This window comes from Argopecten irradians, chromosome 5 (assembly GCF_041381155.1).
Source record: "Argopecten irradians isolate NY chromosome 5, Ai_NY, whole genome shotgun sequence".
NCBI lineage: Eukaryota > Metazoa > Mollusca > Bivalvia > Pectinida > Pectinidae > Argopecten > Argopecten irradians.
In genome coordinates this window covers 33,198,582-33,221,432 of record NC_091138.1, presented here as the reverse complement: position 1 = coordinate 33,221,432, position 22,851 = coordinate 33,198,582, and the positions used below count along the sequence as shown (strand labels likewise).

Sequence of the window (22,851 nt, the reverse complement as noted above, 5' to 3'; positions counted from 1 at the left end):
GCGCACAGATGATTTATTGTAAAATGTTGTGAAACCAAAAGTTGCTGTAGTTGCAACCAATAGATTTTTTTCTTATCAATTCATATACTACTAATTACAAAAAAACGTTGACATTGTACACTCAATTTATAGCTAGATTTAGTATTTAAACATTTCTTTATTTACTGGTTTGGACATAAACAACCAATCAGTGAATGATGAAATATTTTTCTGCATTCACAATTTTGGCAGTTTTAGGTGTTGTTCCAATTAAGGTCTTGTGCTTGAGTCGAGACTCTTATATTGCCCTTCACATAATTTTCTCTACCACCAAGATCTTTTTTATACTTAATAAATATTTACAGTGTTACCATTATTATCAGTCTTTTGTTTGTTTTTTACCATCAATGACAAAAACACCATATTAATGTACAGATCAGGTTACACTACTCAGAACACTGTATATTATCAGCAGGAAACGCTCAAGTTCTACATAAAAAAAAAGGAAAATATTTTGCTGTTGATCCACAATATGTGTATCATGGGAAAGTAATGATTAATATCGACGTATATTACTTTGTTTTTTATTGTTTTTTCCCCAAAATAAAGTTGAATGTCATTAACTTATTGCACCAAACTTCTGGGGAAAAAACTGCCTAAACGAGAGAGGTCAGAAAATAAGGTATTAAACGTCGTAACAAAATCCAGGGCCGTTTAAGGACATGCCAAGTTTTGGGATAGGGGAAGCTGGACAACCCAGACAAAACCTCGAATGACAACGCTCAGTACTGAACCATGTCGCATTATCACCTGGGTTTCGAATGACCAATATGTTGGACAGATAATTATAACAACACCACATACCTGGTACAAGGTAACTGATTTAACCTTATTTTCGTAACTACGCTTGTTGAAATATTGTGAATGTGGCAACTTAAATTCTTTCCATTTTTAAACGGCATGTGTATAACTAAGCCGTTTATTAGATTCTACATGACTTTTCTTAAAGGAAGCTCATTTGGCTATTATGCAACATGGTTGACAGATAAAATATTGTTGAATCCATTTCCTTGGAATATTACCCTACTTTCCAAATGTCATATGATGTCTAGTGCATCCAGTTAATAATTTAAAAACGACACTGCATCGCATATTGCTAGGTCTTATAGTGTACCTTACATGCGATATAATATAGGACAGCTTTGCATGATGCCAAATAGGAATTAGAAATAGTCATTTTCTTCAAATAATTTTGATTCCGGCCACGAAATATTCTTTTATTTTCTGAAATTAGAACGTTTATTACACAATATTTACAGTCAGTGGTGAATTGATAGTATAAACCCTGTTGATTTCAACCAAAGGCTACTCAACTTTATTTCTCGATAAATTGAGTATGTCACGCGCAATTTGGAGCCGCGCGGATGAATTTATGATGGTCCAAATCAGAAACTTTTGGTGTTTTCAGTAACCGGACGTACGTTCGATGAACATGTACATGTATCAAAATAGGTTTGAACACATATACATGTACTTGTGTAAATACAAATGTAGAAAAGTTACATTGTTTATGTTACTACCGTACCTCTTTGAGCAATGCTTCCGTGCGTATGATAAATAAACAATGTTGTACAATGTACAGTTTTGCACATTCCGATGACGTCGCAATGTTTACATGTTGTGTGTCTGTGAGTCTGTGTTGTTCTCTACAACATGTAGCCTAGATCTACATTATATTCGTATTTTTAACATCTTTGGTTGTACGCGAATGGATAAGATATGTCAGAACACGTCAGTATTTGAGTTGGATAAGTGTAACCAAAACGACCTAGCACGACAATGCATTTTTGTTCACCTCGGCGGACAGACAAGTCCTGTACGTTATCTAGAATCTACTGTGAATCGGCGAGAGTAGGACTTACATACACAATGTACGTTTGGGTGTTTCGAAATATCAATGAAACGGAATCCTTCAATTGTAGCTTTACAATACTTGTAATAGATACCTCTAATATTTATTGAAGTGTTTAAAACAACAATATAAATATAGGTAACATTTTGAGAGCGGTACAGTAAACGTTTACAGTAGTGGGCCTACCTGTGTTTGTACATGTTCCTCGAAACGACGTCCGATACATTTGAAAATCTCTAAAATCCGGAAAGAATGACATGGAACTATGTAAACATCCGTGTAATCAAGAAATTTCAAACGTGAACTGATTAAGTAGAACTCAAGTGATCACAAAATTGAAGAAACTCTCTGTTTGTCACACCTCCTTGACTCAGGCGGTTTGAATCGGACGCCGCGTCACAACTACGTTAAATATCCTGCCACGTTATGAATTGTGTAAGCGTGTGAAATCATACGAAGCAAAATATTAAAACCAAACTGCTTTGCACCATGGTGTTTTTAACAACAGATAAATAAAATGATTTATAGTTCCATACCGGGAAAACCTCAGATATATGCTTCATCAGACGGAACTCATTTTATTGGTATGTTCATTGATAAATTGGCGGGAATTTCCGCCACTTCAAGTGGCTGTTCGAAATGCCTGTCGGAACCAAACGATATAATTCAATTTTAGTCTTATAAATGCCATAAACACTATTAAGGGTAAATTTTGAGCTATGAAAATAATAGTTAAGACTGTAAATATAAGGATTAAAGTCTCTTTCTGGTGGTTCTATCGAAGGATAAAGGTGAGTAGGGTATCGATATTTGTTTCATGGACCGCTTCGCGGTCCATTCCAAATATCGATACCCTACTCAACTTTATCCTTCGATAGAACCACCAGAAAGAGACTTTAATCCTTAAATAACTGGAATTAAGGTATGAAAACTATGCTTAGACTATGCCTATTTTTCGGAAAACATTCGGAATTCTTGGACGCAAATTTTTAAAAGTTCGGTTATATTTACTCCGCAAAACCTGCCTATGTTATTAGGCTTTATTTTATTATTGTTATCATTTTCTTTGTTTTGTCTAATATATAGTTTATATTTGGGCAAAAATATTAAATAAAAAGCCTAATTATATAGGCAGGTTTAGCGGACTATGTAAATATTGAGATAGCATTCGGTGTTCTATCAAATTGATTTGAAGCTTAAAACTTGAAAGCCTCAATAATATTGATATTTTTGGTTAAAAAGGTCAATTCTCTTCTAAACATCCTACAAAATAGTACAAGTCGTCACCAAGGCGATATACACCGTACTCCAGTTCATCAAAACCGACACGCAATCATTCTGATACATGTTGCGTTCACACTAGTCGGCCCTAACGTGCCTGTGTTGAGAAAGGAGGAGAAACACCCGTTACTTTAAAGTCGCTAACAGAGGTAACCCGAACCTAATTCGTTATTTCATATAACCAAACCAACCAATCCCTTTAGGGAAAACTAGCTCCGATGGTTTTCACAAACAGAACTTTACAAAATTGCCTCTTTTTCTCTAAAGAATTATACCTAAAATTTGAGAAACTTTTTTTCTATAATAGGAATATAATTAAAACCGCGATTGGCGAAATGTTTAACCGGGCTAAAAGTTAATCATATTGAAGAAATGACAATATTGATATAATATTGTGCTATTCACCATCCTGGATATCAATGGGTAATTATTTAGGGGTTATGGTTACACACCTTTTTTATTTTATTTTTATTTTATTGAGAACAGTATATATCTAACAAGCTTTAGGAACGATTGTCACCCTCGTATCTACTCGAAGGTTACCCATTTAAGTCTATGATAAACTATGGATGATCAGAAATCATATCCGATACAAAATTGAAAAAGACCCCTCATTTTCCCCATTAAAGTTCAAAGGCTCTTCTGATATAGTCATAATTAAAGTGTTCACTTGACCATCTCACTCTACTGAATCTGAAAAATCTGTGTCAGTATAAAGATATACATTGTAGATCTATGTAGACTAATTTACTTGTAGAATCACTGATTTATGTTAACTGAATAAATTTGTAATATTTTGGCAGAAACATATATACATAGAGATTGGCAACTTCGCCATTTTTACGATAGGCAGATGTACCTCTGTATGTCCCTATGGGCTTTTAGATAAACTCTTAAATAGTTAAATACAGCAGAATAACTTTGATATGTTATAAAAGTTCAGTAATTTTCAGATGGTTTGAGTAAGATTTTGGAAAGAAAAAATAATAATTTACTTATATATTAATAAAACAAATTGCACTTCCGGTTTTGAATGCCTGACTTTTGAAAAATCAGGTAAAATTGCTCATTTTAATACTTTCAAAAATCATATTAAATAACATCAATTGGGAAAACTGATCACATCAAACCATGATATAATATTTAGACTTTGTGTTGATGCAAAAATATCATGTTTAAAGGAATACACTAAAAAGAAGTTAGCCAAGGGAAAATACCTATAAACTGGAGGTCCCTCTGCCTGTCAATATAGACAAAGAAGGAGTTTCCAATCTCTATGTATATATGTTTCTGATTTTGGGAAACTGAATAATACGCCTATATACCAAATTTCGTACAATCGATGGAAGGGAGATCACTCTTACAGTACAGTACGTGTACAATACTGACTTGAAGACGATGACTAGTCAATTATATTAAGTTTACACGCCATGATCTCAGATATCTTAGGCGTTTTACAATTTTTTTTTTTTTTATAGTACACACTTTGTAATGTGAACGTCTATATCATATTTTTGGAAAATGGACCAGGAATCAGTGTGCACGATGCTATTTATAAAATTCATCGGGGAAATCCCTTATACCAAACAACACCGACAGGGGGCACTGTTTAAAGGAGAAAAACAAATCTCGGCCAAACAGACGTTTGATATGAATACGATTTCAACAGTGAGCAAGGGCCTGGTTAACCGAGACCACAGGAAAATTGGCAAGGTGTCCACGGAAGCACGTGTTAAAAGTTTTCAATAATAATTAGGCTTAGACATGGGTAAACCAAAGAAAGTAAGTATGATCGATAGCGGTTAGGCTGCGATCTCCAGAGTCTACCGCACCAGTGTTATTTTATTTTTTCGTAGAGGCCCTGGAGTCGTGTAAACGTTATTGCATTTTGCAGTGGTAACGTATGTCTTAGTTTAGAAGATGATGGAAACTTCCTTAAAAAAAACTGGCATTTGATAAATTTGCTGTCAAAGCATCAAGTACCCATTTTCTAGAATTACAAACTTCAATAAATAATTCTGTATACATTTTTACTTTTTATTCAAATACACAGTATTAAAAAATACAGCCAGTATAGAATCACTTCCAATAATTATATAAGGTACAATTAGGTATTTATTATGTGCTCTTGCACTCATTCCAAGATGTTAAGAAAAAGTAAAATATGATTTATAGCTATATCAGAAGATTTCAAATGTGTTTACAGGGGCTAATGAGCTAAGGTTTCTTTACTCCAACAATGTTAGTGGTATAGTAAAACGAGACACTTTTGGAATATTGCGATGTGTCTAACCTTTACCTTCTGATAGGCCATTTACACGATGCTGAGGGTAATATTTTCAATGTTTGGATTGTGACAATATAAAAAGGTTTAAATCATATTTAAATAGTCATCAATGTCAAATACCTACCTCTTTTTCATAGATTAAGTATTTTGAAAAAAAATCAGCTGTAAAATCCATCTTAAACAAATATTTACATCTCCTAACGTAAACTTTCATGACCCAGACAAAACTTCATGTTGATAGCAATACGGCCGGTAAAAAGAAGAGAAAAAAAAAACGAATTGCAAAGTCCCCAAAACACTTGATCTGCCTTTAATTTACTTTCACTTGTATTCTGCCCGCTTGATTTCACCTTACGATTTTTGTAGTAACCAGCCGCCATATTTAAAACAAGGTCAAAATGTTACGGAAATGATTCATCATATCTAATCCGCTAAAATACTATTTTATGAGGCCTCAAGTTATGGTTTTACTAGATAAATGAGATAATTAATAACTAAACTGTAAGTACACATCAATGTTATCACTGATAGAGCTAAACATATTGATATTATTGCATTTTTCCTTCCGCCTTCATCTGACATCGGAAGCTGCATCAAAGAAATAAACCTTCGGAAATGAGAGTTGACAGCAAAATAACGTCCGATAAAAAACCGGCTGATCAGTCGACTCTCATGTAATGGGAGTAAGGTTTCTTGTGTTTTGGTGAGATGCACACATACCATGTACATGTTATGTGATAACATATCAATGTCCAAGGTAACTTGTTCTCAGAAATGCATTTTCTCACATTTTGTTTTACAGAGCAAACGTCAGAAGACTATGAAACAGAAGCAACTGCAGTATCAAGAAGACTGCTATTCCAAGGCTCCCCATTCTTTTGTGTTCAATAGGGGTCATGTTGGTAAAAATATCCTGCAACTTATCAAAGACTTGCGTCATGTGATGGAACCATTCACAGCAAGAAATCTCAAGGTACTGTGTTTCTTTTGGTAGATGTGTAACATCAGTTAATGGTCACATGTCCTGAGTCAACAATATGTTAGAGGATTTGATTTTATGCTTCTTTGAATCAGACAGCTTAATTTTGGTTAAATACATAATATTGCATTGCATTATTCTTGTTTGTGGCAGATTCCAAACTTAGTCTAGAGTTTATAAATTTTTATACAGCTTTATATGTATATGAAATATCATTTCTCTTCAATTCTTTTTCAACATTTATACATTTGATATGTATTTTCTTTATAGGCAAGAAAGAAGAATGCATTGAAGGATTTCGTGAATGTTGCCGGCGTTTTGAATGTCACACATTTTCTCATGCTCAGTAAAACAGAAATCGCTACCAATCTGCGTGTGGTGAGAATTCCGAGGGGGCCCACCATGACATTCAAGATTCACAACTACTGTCTATGTAAGGATGTGATTTCGTCGCTACGGAAACCAAACTTGGAACAGAAGCAATTCATGTACCATCCTCTTTTAGTGATGAACAACTTTGGTGGTGATGAAATGCACACTAAGCTTCTCTCCTCAATGTTTCAGAATATGTTTCCTTCAATCAATGTAAATAGGGTAAGTGCTCTTCCATGATCATCTTAGTAAATTGTGCACAAATACAGGGTAATGGTAATGTTTTAGCATATAACTGGCCTGGTATAAGCTAGGTCATACAGCCATATACAATGGAAATTGTTTTGACATTTCATGTATCTATGATGTCATAATCACTGTGTGACATCACATACAGGTAAATATCTTTCATGATGAAAATGTCACATTCAAGCCAATTTCACCTCATCCTCGATACTCCAGGGCTTCCGATCACTTATGATCTCTACATCGTAAGTGATCGGAAGCCCTGGAGTATCGAGGATGATTTCACCTGTGCTGTGTAGAAACTAACAGAAACTAAGTTTCTCCTATTTCCATAAATATTAGTGATGTGATGCAGAGAATATTACACTTGTGGCTATGCAAAATGAAATGTATAAACTTGTGGAAGGATTTTATATGCCACAATCTTTTCGTTTTCAATAGGCGCAGGAAATAATGAGTTATATAGAATTTTAATACTGACAGTATGGTATAGCAGTTTGATGATAGAGTGGAACCTTCCGAAACCGATCGTGGTCGATGCATATAATTTTGGTCGGTTTAGAGAGGGTTCGGTTTGGAGAAGTGAACCGAATACTGATCATTACGATCCAGATTTAATCGATCTGAAGTCGTTTTTTACACTAGTGTACCGCATGTATGCCTAGTGTTCGTTAATACCGACCGATAATGATTGTTGATGTGACTGTTATCACAAAAGAGAGAATCATACGTTTAAAAGGAATGAATCAAAACAATCTTGACTTTGTTACCGCTTATAAACGTAGTTTAGTTAGTTAGTTGCGTGAATGTTCTTGGGGATGTTCTATACGGCCGATCGCTTCCGGTTAGGTCAAGTATCAAATTATATGGTCTAATTACACGATGAACAGTCAATGCCGGTCATTATATGACATACCGGTAGTCATTTTCTAAAACAATACCTGGCTTCGGCTTCTTCATACAGAATACATGGCTTCGGCTTCTTCATACAGATAATTTATGTTATCCGACAACTTCATTTATGTAAATAAAAAACCCGTGTAATTTGAATACAAAACTTTCTCTTTATTACTAGCTCTGCTTGTTTTCCTACAGTAAACAAACCGCGTTCATGTGGTGGACTTTCGTTAAATATCTAAACAATAGACATGATTAAATAATTACACCACCATCTCGGGTATAACTATCTTGTACCTATAGCATTCACACCTGTATTCATGCCCCAGGACATGGCATGCGGCAACTATGGTACAGGTATGTGTGTATTTCACGGTTGGTTGATCAGACCTCAGTGCAATCTATCGGTGTAGCTCAGGTAAGGCCGGTTTTCAGAAGTGTATTTTAGTTACGTTCGACTATTCCGATCTCAAAATCGGTCCAGTATTCGGAATTTGGAGGGATCGGTTTTGGGAAGTTTTATATACAATTAATAAAGAGGAATTCATTCCGTACATGACATCCATGTTCAGTGTCTAGAGGTGATCGGTTTTGAGACGGTTCGGTTTTGGGAAGTTACACTGTATACCAAAGTATGGTAATCCTAAATGATGGACTCGAAACCTGAAGTATATTATGTGTAATACTAAAAGAGCTGGGATTACTATTTTATGTGTCTCATTTAATTTCAGGTAAACTTGAACACTATAAGGAGATGTGTACTACTGAGTTATGATGCAGAGACTAAGTTAATAGAATTCAGACATTAGTAAGTATTGATCCACAAAAGTTTCCTTTTGGCATATTTTGTACAGTAAGACATATTTGCGCTTGTTACTATGATACATGCTAATGATTGATCTTGTTAATTCTGACTTGTAGTCTATCAATATATTATCTGAATCTATAAGTAATCTAACTATAACAAAATATACAATATATCAGATTTTATCAATTAAATACCAGAAATTATTGAAGGAACCATTCTAATTCACGTATACATCCCACATTCCCGAATATGTCGGGGGGGGGGGGGGGGGGGGAGAAAAGATGAGTGATTGTCTTTCCCTTGTACTGATATCGACTCATGAATAGTGGTTCCAAGTTCCCTGTGTATTCTTAACTGAAATGATCTTTCCATTTATTGTACAGTAATATCAAAATTGTACCAGTTGGTATGACAAGGGGAGTTAAGAAGCTGATCAAGTCAACAGTTCCAGATATGAGCAAGTTTGACGACATCAGCGAGTATATAAAACAGTGAGTATTGAAAAGTGTTAAAATGGGCAGGGTTATCTCCCTTACAATATATCAACTTTGTAGTGTAAGGCTTGTCTAGCCACATGCATGTTAATCGGAATACACCACAGTGTCTGACCAGTTGAAATCAGTCAGTTTTCCGATGTTTCTGGATACCTTGTGATATTTATACGGCATGATGTATATTGTATCATATATCAAATTAATGATAAATTATCTGGCTGTCAATCGAGAGTATTCCTATTGTCACATCTTATATGGTTTGTTAATAATCATACTTTTTCTGAAATTGGGTAGTGTTATATGGCCGGCTGAGTTATAAACCTTGACACAGTATTATATATAAATATATATATATATGTTTATAGAGCCAAATGACTGTGGTCTGGCTTGATGTTAGCATTGATAGCCTTCATGCTGCGACTGTCCCCTATTGATCATCCTTCATGTATTTAACTTTCAAATTGCTATTGCTCATTTCGACAATGTCTGATTTCTAATTTCTATCAATATTTGTGTGAAAAATTCTTTAAGTAAGGACATTCATAAATTAGCTGAACAAGGCCCTGCATCTGTAATGAATAATCCCTGTAACAATCATCATGCCAGAGCCTGTCTTTCCAGTTGTTATATTAGATACAATATGTGCATTTATTTGGTGAAATTGTTTTTGTTTTTTTCTAATTCTTAATCGGTACTTCTTAGTACAAATATTTGATTAGGTTACACAAAAATGGAAAAAACTAAACAAACCAAATCTTGTTAAATGATAAAAATATTATACACTTTATGAAATATTATAAACCATAAATTATGGAACTGGAGTATATATGTCAATGCTTATTTTCAGGGGAGGTAATTTATCAGAAAGTGAAGCAGAACTGGATGGTCCAGAAAATGAGGTTGTGCTACCGCAAAGCATAAGTAGCCGAGGCAATATCAAGTCCACAAAGAGTGCTATCAGGTAGGAGCACAGGGCCATCCCACATTCATTGTAAAAAAACCCACCTTTGCTTCCACTTTGACACCTGGGACTCCTAGCACAAATCATATACCATATATATATATATATACCCAATAAATGCCTAGGGTGGTTAAAAAATTGAAAACTGAATGGACGGACATTTCATTAAATTATTGCACCAAGTATGCAAGTAATCAATTAAAAAAAAAATATCTTCACGGTTTTTCATAGTGTCAGTCTGTATTTAAGTCATTGTATGTAAACTTGAGGCCTCAAAAAGCATGTGGGGCACTTATATAGGGACGGGGACGCTTATTGCGTTGAACATGGTACTTGTATATTATTGGTAAAGGTTATATTGAGATTTTCTGCATTTTTGAGGAGTAAAGACAGACTAACAAACTATATATGCATGAGACAAAATGAAAGATCACTCAGTTTAAGTGGGCCAAGATTTTTCTGGTATTGTATCACCAATGTCATATTAGACTCTTAATATCATTGTGAGAGAAAATGACAGTTTGGTTGGTAGATGCTTGTCCTATTTCCTGATTTAAGAAGGGGGGGCCACAGAACCTGAGGAAGCAATGGATCTATAGTCAGTACCTGTTAACTTCCCCATGTGGGATTTGAGGTGGAGGGCTTGTGGAGATGTGTTGTAGCACTTTAACAACTCGGTAACAGCAGCTCCATGGATAAACAATTTGTACAAAATAAAAAAATGTACAATGTATGTGTTGATGAGGTCAAATTTTTAATGTCAATTTTAGCAGTGCAAATGTCGCTTCTTTTACAAATTTTTGACTGGCCTCTTGGCTGTTCTCAGGTACATGGAATCAAAAACCAGCTATGTAAAATCCATCTTGTACTTCTTGATATGATGCTGCCTAACAATGACCATTAACGCAGTTACGCTTATTGGGCCTTAATGTATGGTTCATGTTATTATCTGTACACAGGATGACAGAACTAGGGCCCAGACTTACGTTACAGTTGGTGAAGATAGAAGATGGCTTGTGTGATGGCAGCGTCATGTATCACGATTTTGTCAAAAAAACAGATGAAGAACTGAAAAAACAAAAGAAAATGAGAGACAATAAAAGGTAATTTAATAGCATATCTTATTGCTTCATATTTATTCAAATTTTAAACTTTATGTATTAAGAGAGCTTAACTTAGTTAAATAAGTATTGCGTGATCCAGTTCCTTTTTGTATACAAATACATATAATTTGCTCTATTTTTTATTGTTACATAAAAGTCTGTGTATGAAAATGTCTCTGGAAGTTATGATGCTATTCTAAAAATATTGCAACCAATACCTACTTACAAGGGCAGATAACTGACCAATGAGCAAACACAAAACTACATAGCAGATGTATGTGATTTATTCATTGCAATTATGTATCCAAAAACCGTTTAAGAAATAAACAGTGGCAGATTTCAAGTGGAGGCCATGTTGCAAAATCTGCCTGTTCACATCTGTTATTGTGTCTGGCAATACTGTGCCTGTATTTTTACTGATGATTACCCATGAAACTAAATTATTCCCTTATCAAATTTGATCAGTACAATAATTTGTAGATAATTAGCATAATTAAATCATATAATTTGTAGATGACCGATATTCCTTTACCAGAATCATGTATTACATAAAATGTAGGCCATTTCTTAACTGGAATTTGTACAATACATAATTTGTAGAGTATTTCCTTACTAGAATTGAATCTTTTTTAGACTTTCTAGTGAATTGAATCATTTGTTGATTTTCAGGAATCTCAAAGAGCTTAGAAAAAAGATACAGAATGAAAATGTGAGGAAAAAGGAGGCTGCGAAAGAAGAGCATCGACAAAAGAGTTTGGCTGGCATGAAAAAAGACCAGAATGCGAACGAAGGTTAGTGTTACATTTAAAGGTTCCGATATATTGATATTACAGTGGAACTTGGTTAATACGAACTCGGATAATTTGACAACCCGGCTTAATACGAAGTACTTTGCCGGTCCCGGCCGAATTCCCTCTTTATCTTTGTTTAAAGAACTCGGATAATTCGAATTTGGAAAACTTATAAAACAAATTATTGTTATAATTTTGCAACTACCATCAGCGATTTTGACATCTCTCTTGTTCACATCATTTTACGACATGGAACTAGTCTATATATACCAAGTAAAGAGATCGTTAGTAGACATGAGAACTCCCTTAATTCGAACACTCGGATAACTCAAAGTTTTATCTTGGTCCCTTCGAGTTCGTATTAACCGAGTTCCACTGTATATACAGTCTAACCCACTTATATTGAACTCGGATATATTGAAATCCCGCTTAATATGAACAAGTACACAATCCCACATAATCAATGAATTTTTTCCCGGTTAAGTTGAATCAGCTTCTATGAAATCTGGTGTTGTATGAATTCTTTTTTGTCCCCGTCACCACTTTTTCAACTAATTTTACCCGGATATTATGTAAACATTTGACTGATATGCATGGGTGGGCCAAGCCAGACATAGTGTACATAGTAAACAAAGGCGAGAATGGGCTGTGCCCTGTATGAATGGAAACTTAATTGACTGTAAAGATGAGTGTTCACAGGTGAGTTTTGATGTTGTGAGTAAATTTCGCAACCAAAATATAAACCATTCTATCAGCTGTGGAACAAGGACTAAAACTAAAACATAAATAGCGATGGAATGTGACATCAAACCCAGTAAATTAAGTGAGATTTTGAACAAATAAGTAGAATTATCGAGACATGTGAAAGTTGAAAGTTTACCCCGAAACGGAAACAGAAGCTGTGACAGGGTTGAGGTCGAGCCCGATGACCCAGATTACGTGATTCCATTGGTGGAACTTAGGAAAATATGGGTTCGGAATGTAGTTATTTTGGTAGAGAATTACATTTCTATGGAAAATAATGTCATCACAACCACAACATTATCAGATCACGACATTGTAAAATCTGTGTACTAACGTCGACATTGACTAGGATGACTACGATAATTAAAAACATGACTAATGCTGAGGCACGATACTGCTGCATCGCTAAGTTAAACTAACAACTTGAAGGTACATTCAGCAAAAACAAAACGTCAGTGATAATATTTTTGTCAGTCTTACTTGCAATAGTTTTATTTGTCAGCAACAAATTTGTTGACAAATAAGAGACAATCTTGCATAAGCGATTTCATTCAAAAATGACAATTAGGCTTACTGGAGAACAGACTGCTGTATCAAGGGTACAATATATTGTAAAAGTGTTTAATGAAATCAATTTTATTTTTAAAAAAATATGTAAATTAAAACAAATGATTACAAAATTTGTTTACTAAAATAGAATTTTGTTTTGATTTTCTTGTTGTCGTTGTTGATGGTCGGATCTACGTCTAACAAGGGAAGTAACTTGAGATGTCCTACAAAAATGCCAACCCGGTTATACTGAAACCCGCTTATTATGAACAAATTCATAGGGTCCCCTGGATTTCATTTTATCCGGGTCAGACTGTACAGTGTTTATGTAAAGATGAATGAGGTATCATTTTAAAGGTTCTTAGGAATGAGAGGGCACTATTGCCCCGCATCTTTTTCAGTCATTATCCCATAACAAGGCAATACTATTGGGCAATAGTATCATTTTAACTTGTCACAGCATGATAGCCACAGTATATCAAGCCGTCAAATTTTTGTGATTCTTCAAATGAGATCCATTTCATAGATATTAAAAGTAGAACAAGCTATAATTAGCAGAAAAGTGACTTGAGAGTTTTCACTCCATGTATCACAGTATGTCCACCATTTTGACATTTTGGTCCATTTAATGACATTATGCAGTAGTAACATCACAACAGATTTATATTCAATATCACACAACTTCAATAGCCCCTTAGGATGCGGGTACTATTGTGGCATATATAGTAGTGAATCAGAAGTCAGTATTCTGTCAAGTGATGTACTCATAGATTAATAGAATCTTACATGGGTCGGTCAAGTGGACAAGGATATCTCAACCCTTGTGAAAGTTTTTGGCTGGTCAATCCGAGGCTTGCCCAGGGTTGGCCAGCCAAATACTTTCACGAGAGTTGAGATATCCCTGTCCACTTGACAGACCATGCAAGATTATTTTTCTCCAATATATTTAAAAAAAAAAAATCAGATTAGGAAATATTTTTATACTGTTGATAATTAATGGCATCCTTGACAATAATCTCCGCATGTATCGATGACATCTGTGTCAAGCTTGTATGAGATGTCTTTGCCCTACCTAGGTTAAAGACAAAGTAAATTTTCCCTGGCAAACGCGAGTTAACCTTGTCAAGTAATAGAATCTTACATGGGTCTGTCAAGTGGACAGGGATATCTCAACCCGAGTGAAAGATTTTGGCTGGTCAGATATCCCTGTCCACTTGTTAAAACATAACTATTACATCATCCATTGTTGTTACAGTCCATTATATGTAATAATGGACTGCTGACTGTCTATTATTACGGTTAGCAGTCCATTATTAATACGAACTGTCCATTATTTTTAGATTTTTGGACAGTTTTTGTATAACTGAAAAAATAAACCAAACCGAAAATCTGGACACCCATATTTTAATAATCCAATGGCATTTGCAACAGTAACACATATGTAGTTAAATCCGACAATTTTGCTTTTATATTGAGCAAACACTTTATAGTATTTAACATGTATCTTGACAGCACCGGTCTCGATATTTATTTCAGTGTTCCCTCCATTTGCACTTTCCAATCTGGGAACTTTGACATTGTTAGAATTTCCACTAAGAATATTGCTAATGTCACACTGCTGCTGGTCACTAGTGCGCTTGTATGCACGAACTGCATTTGATTGGTGGCCAGTTTTTTCCGAAATCAATTGTTCATCGATTCCGGCACCATATAGTCGTGTTGCAGCCGTAGCGCAAAGAGAATGGTTTGTATAAAATCCTTGATACCCAGCTTGTTCACATAGACGTTTTAGGGTTTGCTGAAGGATGTGAACCCCAACTGGCGCATCCTGATACCATACATTTCCTTGAGTGTATTTCCTAGGTCTGAGGTAAAAGGCATCATTGTTACAGTTGTCAGGTCTGAAAACAAAAGGCAGATGTATTTCAACCATGTATTTAACTACAAATTTTTAGAATAGTTAATAATTACTTATCTAGGATAGTGACATATGTATGTGATAAGGATGGAGGAGTTAACATACCATTTTAACAAATATTTACAGCTATATAATTATGATATACTTTAAATCGTTTTAGAATTAAACTGAAAAACGAAATAAACTGCAGGTTTCAAGTGAGAGGTGGGAATGGTTTATAACTTACCTGGCGGCAATAAATTTTGTGTACAGTTTCACGATGCACTTCTCTGGTTGCTTTTGATTTTTCATATGCCCGTGTAACTTTTGGATCCAGTTTTCTATGCATGATACCGCCACGGTTTGTTTTAGATACATCTTCAGTATACTCTAAGTATTTGAGATTTGAGAATGTTCTCCATATCTCAAGTTCCTGTGTTCTTGACCTGCTCGCAGAGCAAAATTCAAGCCTATCATGAAAATCATGGTATCCAGTAGTTGACTATCTGAACCCAAAATATTTTTTGTCCACAGTTTTTCCTCCTGTTCTTGGGTGATTATATCTGCTTGACGTCGCTGGAGATTGATTCCTTTTTTTGATAATTCCTTCATTTTAGAATCTAAAACAGCTTTCAGTCCGGAGAATGTTTTGTCGTCTAAAAAGCTTACGAATCTCCCATTGGTGCGGAAATAGTGTTGAATCAATATTAACAGTTCATACATGGTGTTTGGTCTATAATCTGAGCCGGCTTCATTTCTTACTTCACCAATAAAGAAACTAAGGGCTTCATTCAGGAGGGAATCTTTCATTTCCAGAATTGGACTCGAATACTGTTTGCTCTTCGTAACACGTTTGCGCTCCTTCTGCCAATTTGCAAACAGGTTAATAGCCCAGCGAGTCTTGTTCTCAGTTTTTGCTGACTTGCCACTATCAACCATATTCTGTAGATCCACAGTGTTTAAGGGAATTCTAAAACGACTGTCCATTTTCTCCATTTCCATTGAGCATTGAACAATACTCTCATCGTCGGCTGAAGAAATATCGGAAAAAATGCTGTTTCTTAAATTAAAATTTGGTTGCGTATTTTCCTGCATGTCTAATATATCACTTAGAACAGCATCGGTATCAGGATCTGTAGATAATTTCTCCACAAATGTTGACTGGGTTTTGAAAATCGCATTAGAATCGAAATCAGACATGCTGTCCCTTCAAACTTCACCTCAGAAATGGGCAATTGAAAACTCTCAGTTGCAAGTCACAGAGCGACATTGCATGAAATACTCATGCAAATACTATATACAGTAAAACCCCTATAACTCGAACAGCAGGGGACCAGGTAAATAGTTCGAGGAATACGGGGTATTCGACTCATCCGAGGTTGGTCACAATCGACAGTCAAAACGTCCGGTTTCAAACTATGACAAACAATGCACGGCAATGACATTTTGATTACCCTATCTTTCAGCATTTTGGATTTCTTTATTTAAGTTTTTTATTGATAGCAATATCAAGTTGAAAAAATAACATAAATTTAGGGTTTGAAAAAGCTTACGAGAAAGCCCTAAATCAAATGTCATTCACATCAGAGTAAGCTATCGTCATCTAGGTCAATGTACGGACATAAGAAATGATATTTATAGATGTCTATTTAGTAAATTTACGAGTAAATTTAGTTAGAAAATACAATTTACGGGAAAAGACAGAACGCACTGATAAAATGTACTTTGCATATGTCGTTTGATATCGTTTACATCTTTCGGCAAATAACATTGTGTTAGCCTGTCGAATGAAACTAACAAAGAAATTAAAAAAAAACACCTTTATAATTAGGCGGACGTCAGCAATATCTTCCGCCTCTTTTGTCATTTCACAATGCGTACTTTTTATAAACACGGATCAACAACTTCCGTATTTTCGTACAGTATTTACAGTGAAGATTATTACGAGAGAAACATCAATAACTTAATGCCTTTTCTGAAATATTTAAATAAAGTTAGCATCAAACAACGACTTGCGATCGTGTAGGTAGGTAATAATGGCACCGTTAATCTCTTCATTACCTAAAGGCTTGACACGCCAAGTAGTGTATAAACACAAAATCGTGAGCAATTATCCATGTCGGTCGGTGCAGTCAGGTGTGACACAGGTAAAATAATCTCAAGGGCCGAACACTTGTTCGACGAATACATGGGTAAATACTATGTATTTGATGAAACGGGGACATATTTCTGTTCGAGGAATAAGGGGTATTCGACGAATAGCTGTTCAAGTTATCCGGGGTTTTGTTACATAGATTATATAGAGAGACGGTCGGGACCGTACGACCAATTCGACGAATAGGGGGTATTCGAGGAATCCGGGTTCGAGTTAGAGGGGTTTACTGTATAACATTTGTTACCTTTACCTGTCCAAAAATCGTCATGGTTGATTGAACACACTTTGATCCTAGTCTTACCTATACCAGTCCAATATCATTCCAGACTGGTTGCTCATGCATTGTTAGCTTTCAAAATCTATCGAGAGTATGCTATGTGTTGATGCAAGAGCGGGTTATGTTTTAAGTAGGAGAATGTCCTCAAGCTGTCTATTCTTTGAAATAATGGATTGGACTCGGCCTACGGCCTTGTCCAATCCATTATTTCAAAGAATAGACAGCTTTCGGACATTCTCCTTTACATAGACCCATGTATGATTCTTTTTCTCCCATACTTTCACGAAACATTATGAAAATGCAGTTTTTAGAAAATTTTCCAAAGCGCAGCAATCAAAGGAACGTCACAGTTTGTTAAAAGTAATGATGTCACCGACTATAAGCACTGCATGTATTGATGACGTCACATCATTGTCTAGTACTTGAGCTGTCTTTTCCCTACCCCAGTAAAAGACAGAGTTATCTTTTCCCTAACAACTGCGGTATAACACTGTCAAGTATGGGAGAAAAACTCTGTCAGGTATGGAGGAAATTAGATACCATTCCTGTATAAAGATGTTGTATTTTAAAGCCATAATTCATTCAACACCTGCATTGATATTTGGATTTATATCAAAGATGACTAGTTCTAATCAAAGATGGAATAGCTGTATCATTGTGACCTGTATGCAATGTCTACTGTGGTCAGTTAATACCAGTAGTTTGCTCTTGGCTATGCACAATCATGGTAGATATGTCTTGAAGTTTGAACCTGAACTTTACCAGTGGAATAAACTAAATTAGACAAATTGTCATATATGATATTGGGACATACGAGGATAAAGGTTAATGGTTTGGTTTTATTAGTTAATGTCCCATGACCACGTAAGGTCATTTAGGGACATGCCAGGTTTCTTGGTGGAGGAAAACTGGAGTACCCATAAAAAAAACCCCACTGACCAGCAGTCAGTACTGGAAACTGCTGCACATGGGATTCAAACTCAAATTCCAAAGATGTTGGGCTTGTGGTAATATGTCCAGTGTTTTTGCTGCCTATATATTTGGGGCCGAAATAAGGCCCCATTCCCAATAGTATTTCTTATTATTTTTTCCCAAATCTATGTCTAAATTTCCCAAATCAGTGAGTTGACGCGTATTTTGTGCAACAAAACTAAAAAATTCCGGAAATCCCAAGTCTGAACATCGTATTTTAGTATCCATTCTTACACTTGATTCTTAGAGAAGCATAATTGTCTATTTTTACCTTTTCCAAAATTTCCATAAACACCGTTTCAATTTTTCATTTCCTACGTATACTTTTATCGCACAAAATTTCCCAATTTTCACCAGGTGGCAATTTCCCAAATTACCCAGGAAAAACACTGATGTCATCTCAAATATTTCAAGGTCACATATTTCAAACATATCCGTACTAAAGCCTGTAAGTAAGACTTTTGGACAACCAAGATTTTTTTTATGAATATCTATATGATAAAATGACAGACAGCAAGGGTTTGTAAGTTAGTAAAAATATCATTTTGTCTTTAATGTTTTAGAACTTTAAATGCCCAATGGGCCTTTTTCTTTGTAAACTCTTTGCCTTAGTATGATAGACTTATCACAACCTCAGCACACATGGCCCTTTAGTTGAAGACCCCTATATGTATGCTGCCTACCAGATCCTGTGTTAATGAACCGTGTCTAACCTAAAGTGTCTGTGTACTGTATAGGCCGAGTGTGTTGGGTGAGAACAATTCCAGCAGCTTTTTATCAAACATGTCCAGATTTATCTAGTCCTCTTTGAAGTTTCAGTGCTATTCAGTATGTGTAACCTAATTGAAAAATTGAAACAAAAAATAACATTATATATGTATGTAATATATTTGTGTGTAGTGAATTGATATTTAATTAACTCGGCGAGAGGGCAGGGTGTATGTCATGTTACATCTTATTATGGACTATTTTTTATATGAAATATGTTTGTGTGTGTAGTGAATTGATATTTAATTACCTGGTAACTCGGAGAGAGGGTAGGGTGTATGTCGTGTTACATCTTATTATGGACTATTTTTTCCATTCCTTATAAAAGCGAAAAAAAAAAAAGAAAAAAAATTGAAGATATACAGACCATATTATCCTATAAAAGAAAAGGTGAATTGACTTAAATAGAAGAAAAAAAAATCAAAGCTCAGTGACATTGACTATTTTTTTTGCATTCCTTGTGAAAAAGACAAATTCTACTAAAGTGGATCGGCCACATTATCCTATGCATAAAAGGATGAATTTAAAAAAAAAACAACCTTAAAGATGCTCCACTGCTGACAAATGGTATTTTTTCACTATTAAAAACTCGAGCAGACGATTTAGTATTTTTCTTCAGTTACAAAAGTTACTTACTTTACACCATTACCACCATTGGAAAGTTTGAGCTTCTAATTTTACTTCAAGTTAAAAATATGAAAAATAATTAATTGCATCCCAAAAAAATCCGTACCACTATATCCTATATGAAATGAACTACTGAATGCGCATGTACCAAAGGCAAAATAAATTATTTTATATTATTTTTTTGTGTTAATTAGACTATTATATACACGATTAAACACCAATTATTGTTCAAATGATGAATATCATTTTTGGTCTGTCGGCGATGGAGCATCTTTAAAAGTCATTGTTATTCACCATTCCATTTGAAAAAGGGAAAAATGGAAGGGATTTATTATCCTATACAGAAAGGGTGTATTGACTAAAATTAAGAATTCTTTATTACAATTTTGAATTTCATAACCTTATGGTCACCATATGGGGTATCAATATGATATTTTGAGTAATATACATGAGAGATGGTATACAGAACTTAAATTCACTTACCGATAATTTTTATTTTGCAGATAAAGAGGACATGGATGATGCTGATTATTACAGACAGGAAGTGGGAGAGGACCCAGAACCAGGTCAGCATTACCAAGTGTTACTCTATAACATGGACTTTTCATTGTGTAGATAATGGAACCAAAAAGATGAAAACTTTTTATATACAAATTTATTGTGTAGTAGAATAAAAAGAAACACAAACACAATGTTTACAGTATCTGCCCATTTATATATTGGCGATCATTTTTTTGGGATACTTTAAATTTTCGTAATCATATTGGCCACCATACTGCTAGGTATCTTATATCTGTCCATATACATGTAGGCCATTATTTCAATCTAATTAAAGTTAGACTTGTAATTCTGCTTCACTACGACACTAGAATCATAACAATGCCCTCGTCACCTCAGGGCCTAGAATCATAACATCTCCGGATATACTATGTAGATAGTTGCTGTATATACGAGAGAATCAAACACACTGAAGATTTCGTAAAAGACATGCTGATTGGATAACCATAGGGGTCATGCTGAGGTGACCACGAACGGAGCAATGTTAGATCTTGTATTAGGGCGTATTATAGAGTATCATAGTTGAGCAGAATTATAAGTCTAATTTGCATTGGAGCGTAGGGTAGGGTATCGTAGTGGAGGGGAAGTATGATTTTAATTAGATTGGCAATTACTTTAATATGAAAGGAAACCAGTCAAACATGGTATACTAAGATACATTTAATTCTGAATTCTGAGAAATGTTTTAATGTTTCAACTCATATTCTGAGTCATCACAACAAAAATAAATAAATAGGAAGCCATCTTGAAATTTGAGAGTTTGTAACTACTATTTCTTCGAAATTAGTCCAGGGATCTTTCTCAAATTATATATGTAGGTTAAATAGCCGTAGTATAATATTTTATTTCGGGACCAATAAGAAATCAGTGTAGGTAGAAGTGGCAAACTTTGAATTTGACAATTAAATTTGATTATTCTACTCCTCTAAAATTACTGAAAGGATACCCTCTCGGTAATGTCAATTTTTAGCTCAGCTGGCTGAATGACCATTGAAGTTGTATTATAGTGCAGCTTTGCTATCTGCCTGACTGCCATCATTTCCTTTAAATCATTACATAAAATTGGCTTTACTTATGTTACCTCTATAATATTTCAGACCTGTTCTCTAGAACAAGTTCCAAACGAAGGGCTTCAGAATCATCTGGACCTCCAGAGAAGAAAAAGAAAATAGATTCATCGGGACCTCCACAAAAGAAAAAGAAAGTAGATCAGAAAACTACAGGAAAAACAAAAACAAACAAAGTGACAAAGAGTGACAAAGTGACAAAGTCAGGTGACAAAATGGAGAAAGTCAAAGGAAAACGTGGATTTAACAGGAAACCAAAGGGCAAAGGCAAAAAATTGAAATAACAGAATGTTTGATAGATGCAAAAACAGTGTTGAAGTAAGGTGACAAAAAAGAAGAGATACAAAGTAAAGCACAGATTTAATAGGAAACCAAGGGCAAAGACCAAAAAAAATGAAATAGTGGAATGTTTGACAGAAAAACAACTACCAACAGACAGAATAAAAAACAAAGTTCAGGATGCCATAAGGAAATCCAGCTTTAAAATGAAATGAAAATTCACATTTAAAGAATTGAAGTAAAAAGATCGGGGTAAATTTGTTGAAGTTTTCATTGTAAGTAGTGATTTATATAATTACCATATTTGACCCAATAAACGCCCAGGGTGCTTAAAAATGATAAAAATTTCAGGTGCTAATAATTCAGAATTATTGCAAATCTACACTGTTTTATGTAGTTTTGGTCTTTATTTATGCCTGGGCAATTGAAATTGAGGCCTCAAAAAGGGGGAGGGGCGCTTATAGGGACATGGGCGCTTATTGGGTCGAATATGGTACTTTATATTTGTCATTATCTAATCATGATGTGGAAAATTATAAATGTCAATAAATTATTATAATTGAATCATGGTTACTTGATATATTAAAGACTTTGCTGCTCAGAAAGTTCTACAGCCACCATCTATTGTTGTCACCTTCTGTGAATCATATAAAACATGTCATATTTCAAAACTTCTTTTTAACTTCCTGTTGAAACCTGATTTTGTTCTGATCTTTTTTTTAGATCTTAATGGTGAGCTAGTCTAATCACCTTTTGTTGTCAGGCATTGATAAATAACTTTGATTTTGACTCTTACTCTAGAACCACTGAACCAAATTTGTTGAAATTTTGCAGAAACCTTCCATGGT

General features: G+C 34.8%; 1 protein-coding gene and 1 pseudogene across 1 annotated transcript; one reads left to right on the top strand and one right to left on the bottom strand.

Annotated features, from left to right (window-relative positions):
* The first annotated feature begins 4,786 nt into the window (after positions 1 to 4,786).
* LOC138323591 (suppressor of SWI4 1 homolog) lies at positions 4,787 to 22,567 on the top strand. The gene is made up of 10 exons (XM_069268301.1): positions 4,787 to 4,954; positions 6,262 to 6,432; positions 6,709 to 7,032; positions 8,685 to 8,761; positions 9,145 to 9,252; positions 10,103 to 10,216; positions 11,176 to 11,319; positions 11,989 to 12,110; positions 20,603 to 20,665; positions 21,755 to 22,567. Exons 1-10 carry the CDS (start codon positions 4,937 to 4,939, stop codon positions 22,006 to 22,008), a joined length of 1,395 nt encoding a protein of 464 aa, XP_069124402.1. The 5' UTR covers positions 4,787 to 4,936; the 3' UTR covers positions 22,009 to 22,567.
* LOC138324171 (zinc finger MYM-type protein 2-like) lies at positions 14,740 to 16,152 on the bottom strand (annotated as a pseudogene).
* Positions 22,568 to 22,851: the final 284 nt, after the last annotated feature.

Excerpts from the sequence above, each read along its gene's own strand:
- LOC138323591 (XM_069268301.1), top strand. Across the intron at positions 6,433-6,708 it reads TCACAGCAAGAAATCTCAAG|GCAAGAAAGAAGAATGCATT; the intron begins GTACTGTGTTTC and ends TTTTCTTTATAG. Across the intron at positions 12,111-20,602 it reads AGACCAGAATGCGAACGAAG|ATAAAGAGGACATGGATGAT; the intron begins GTTAGTGTTACA and ends TTTATTTTGCAG.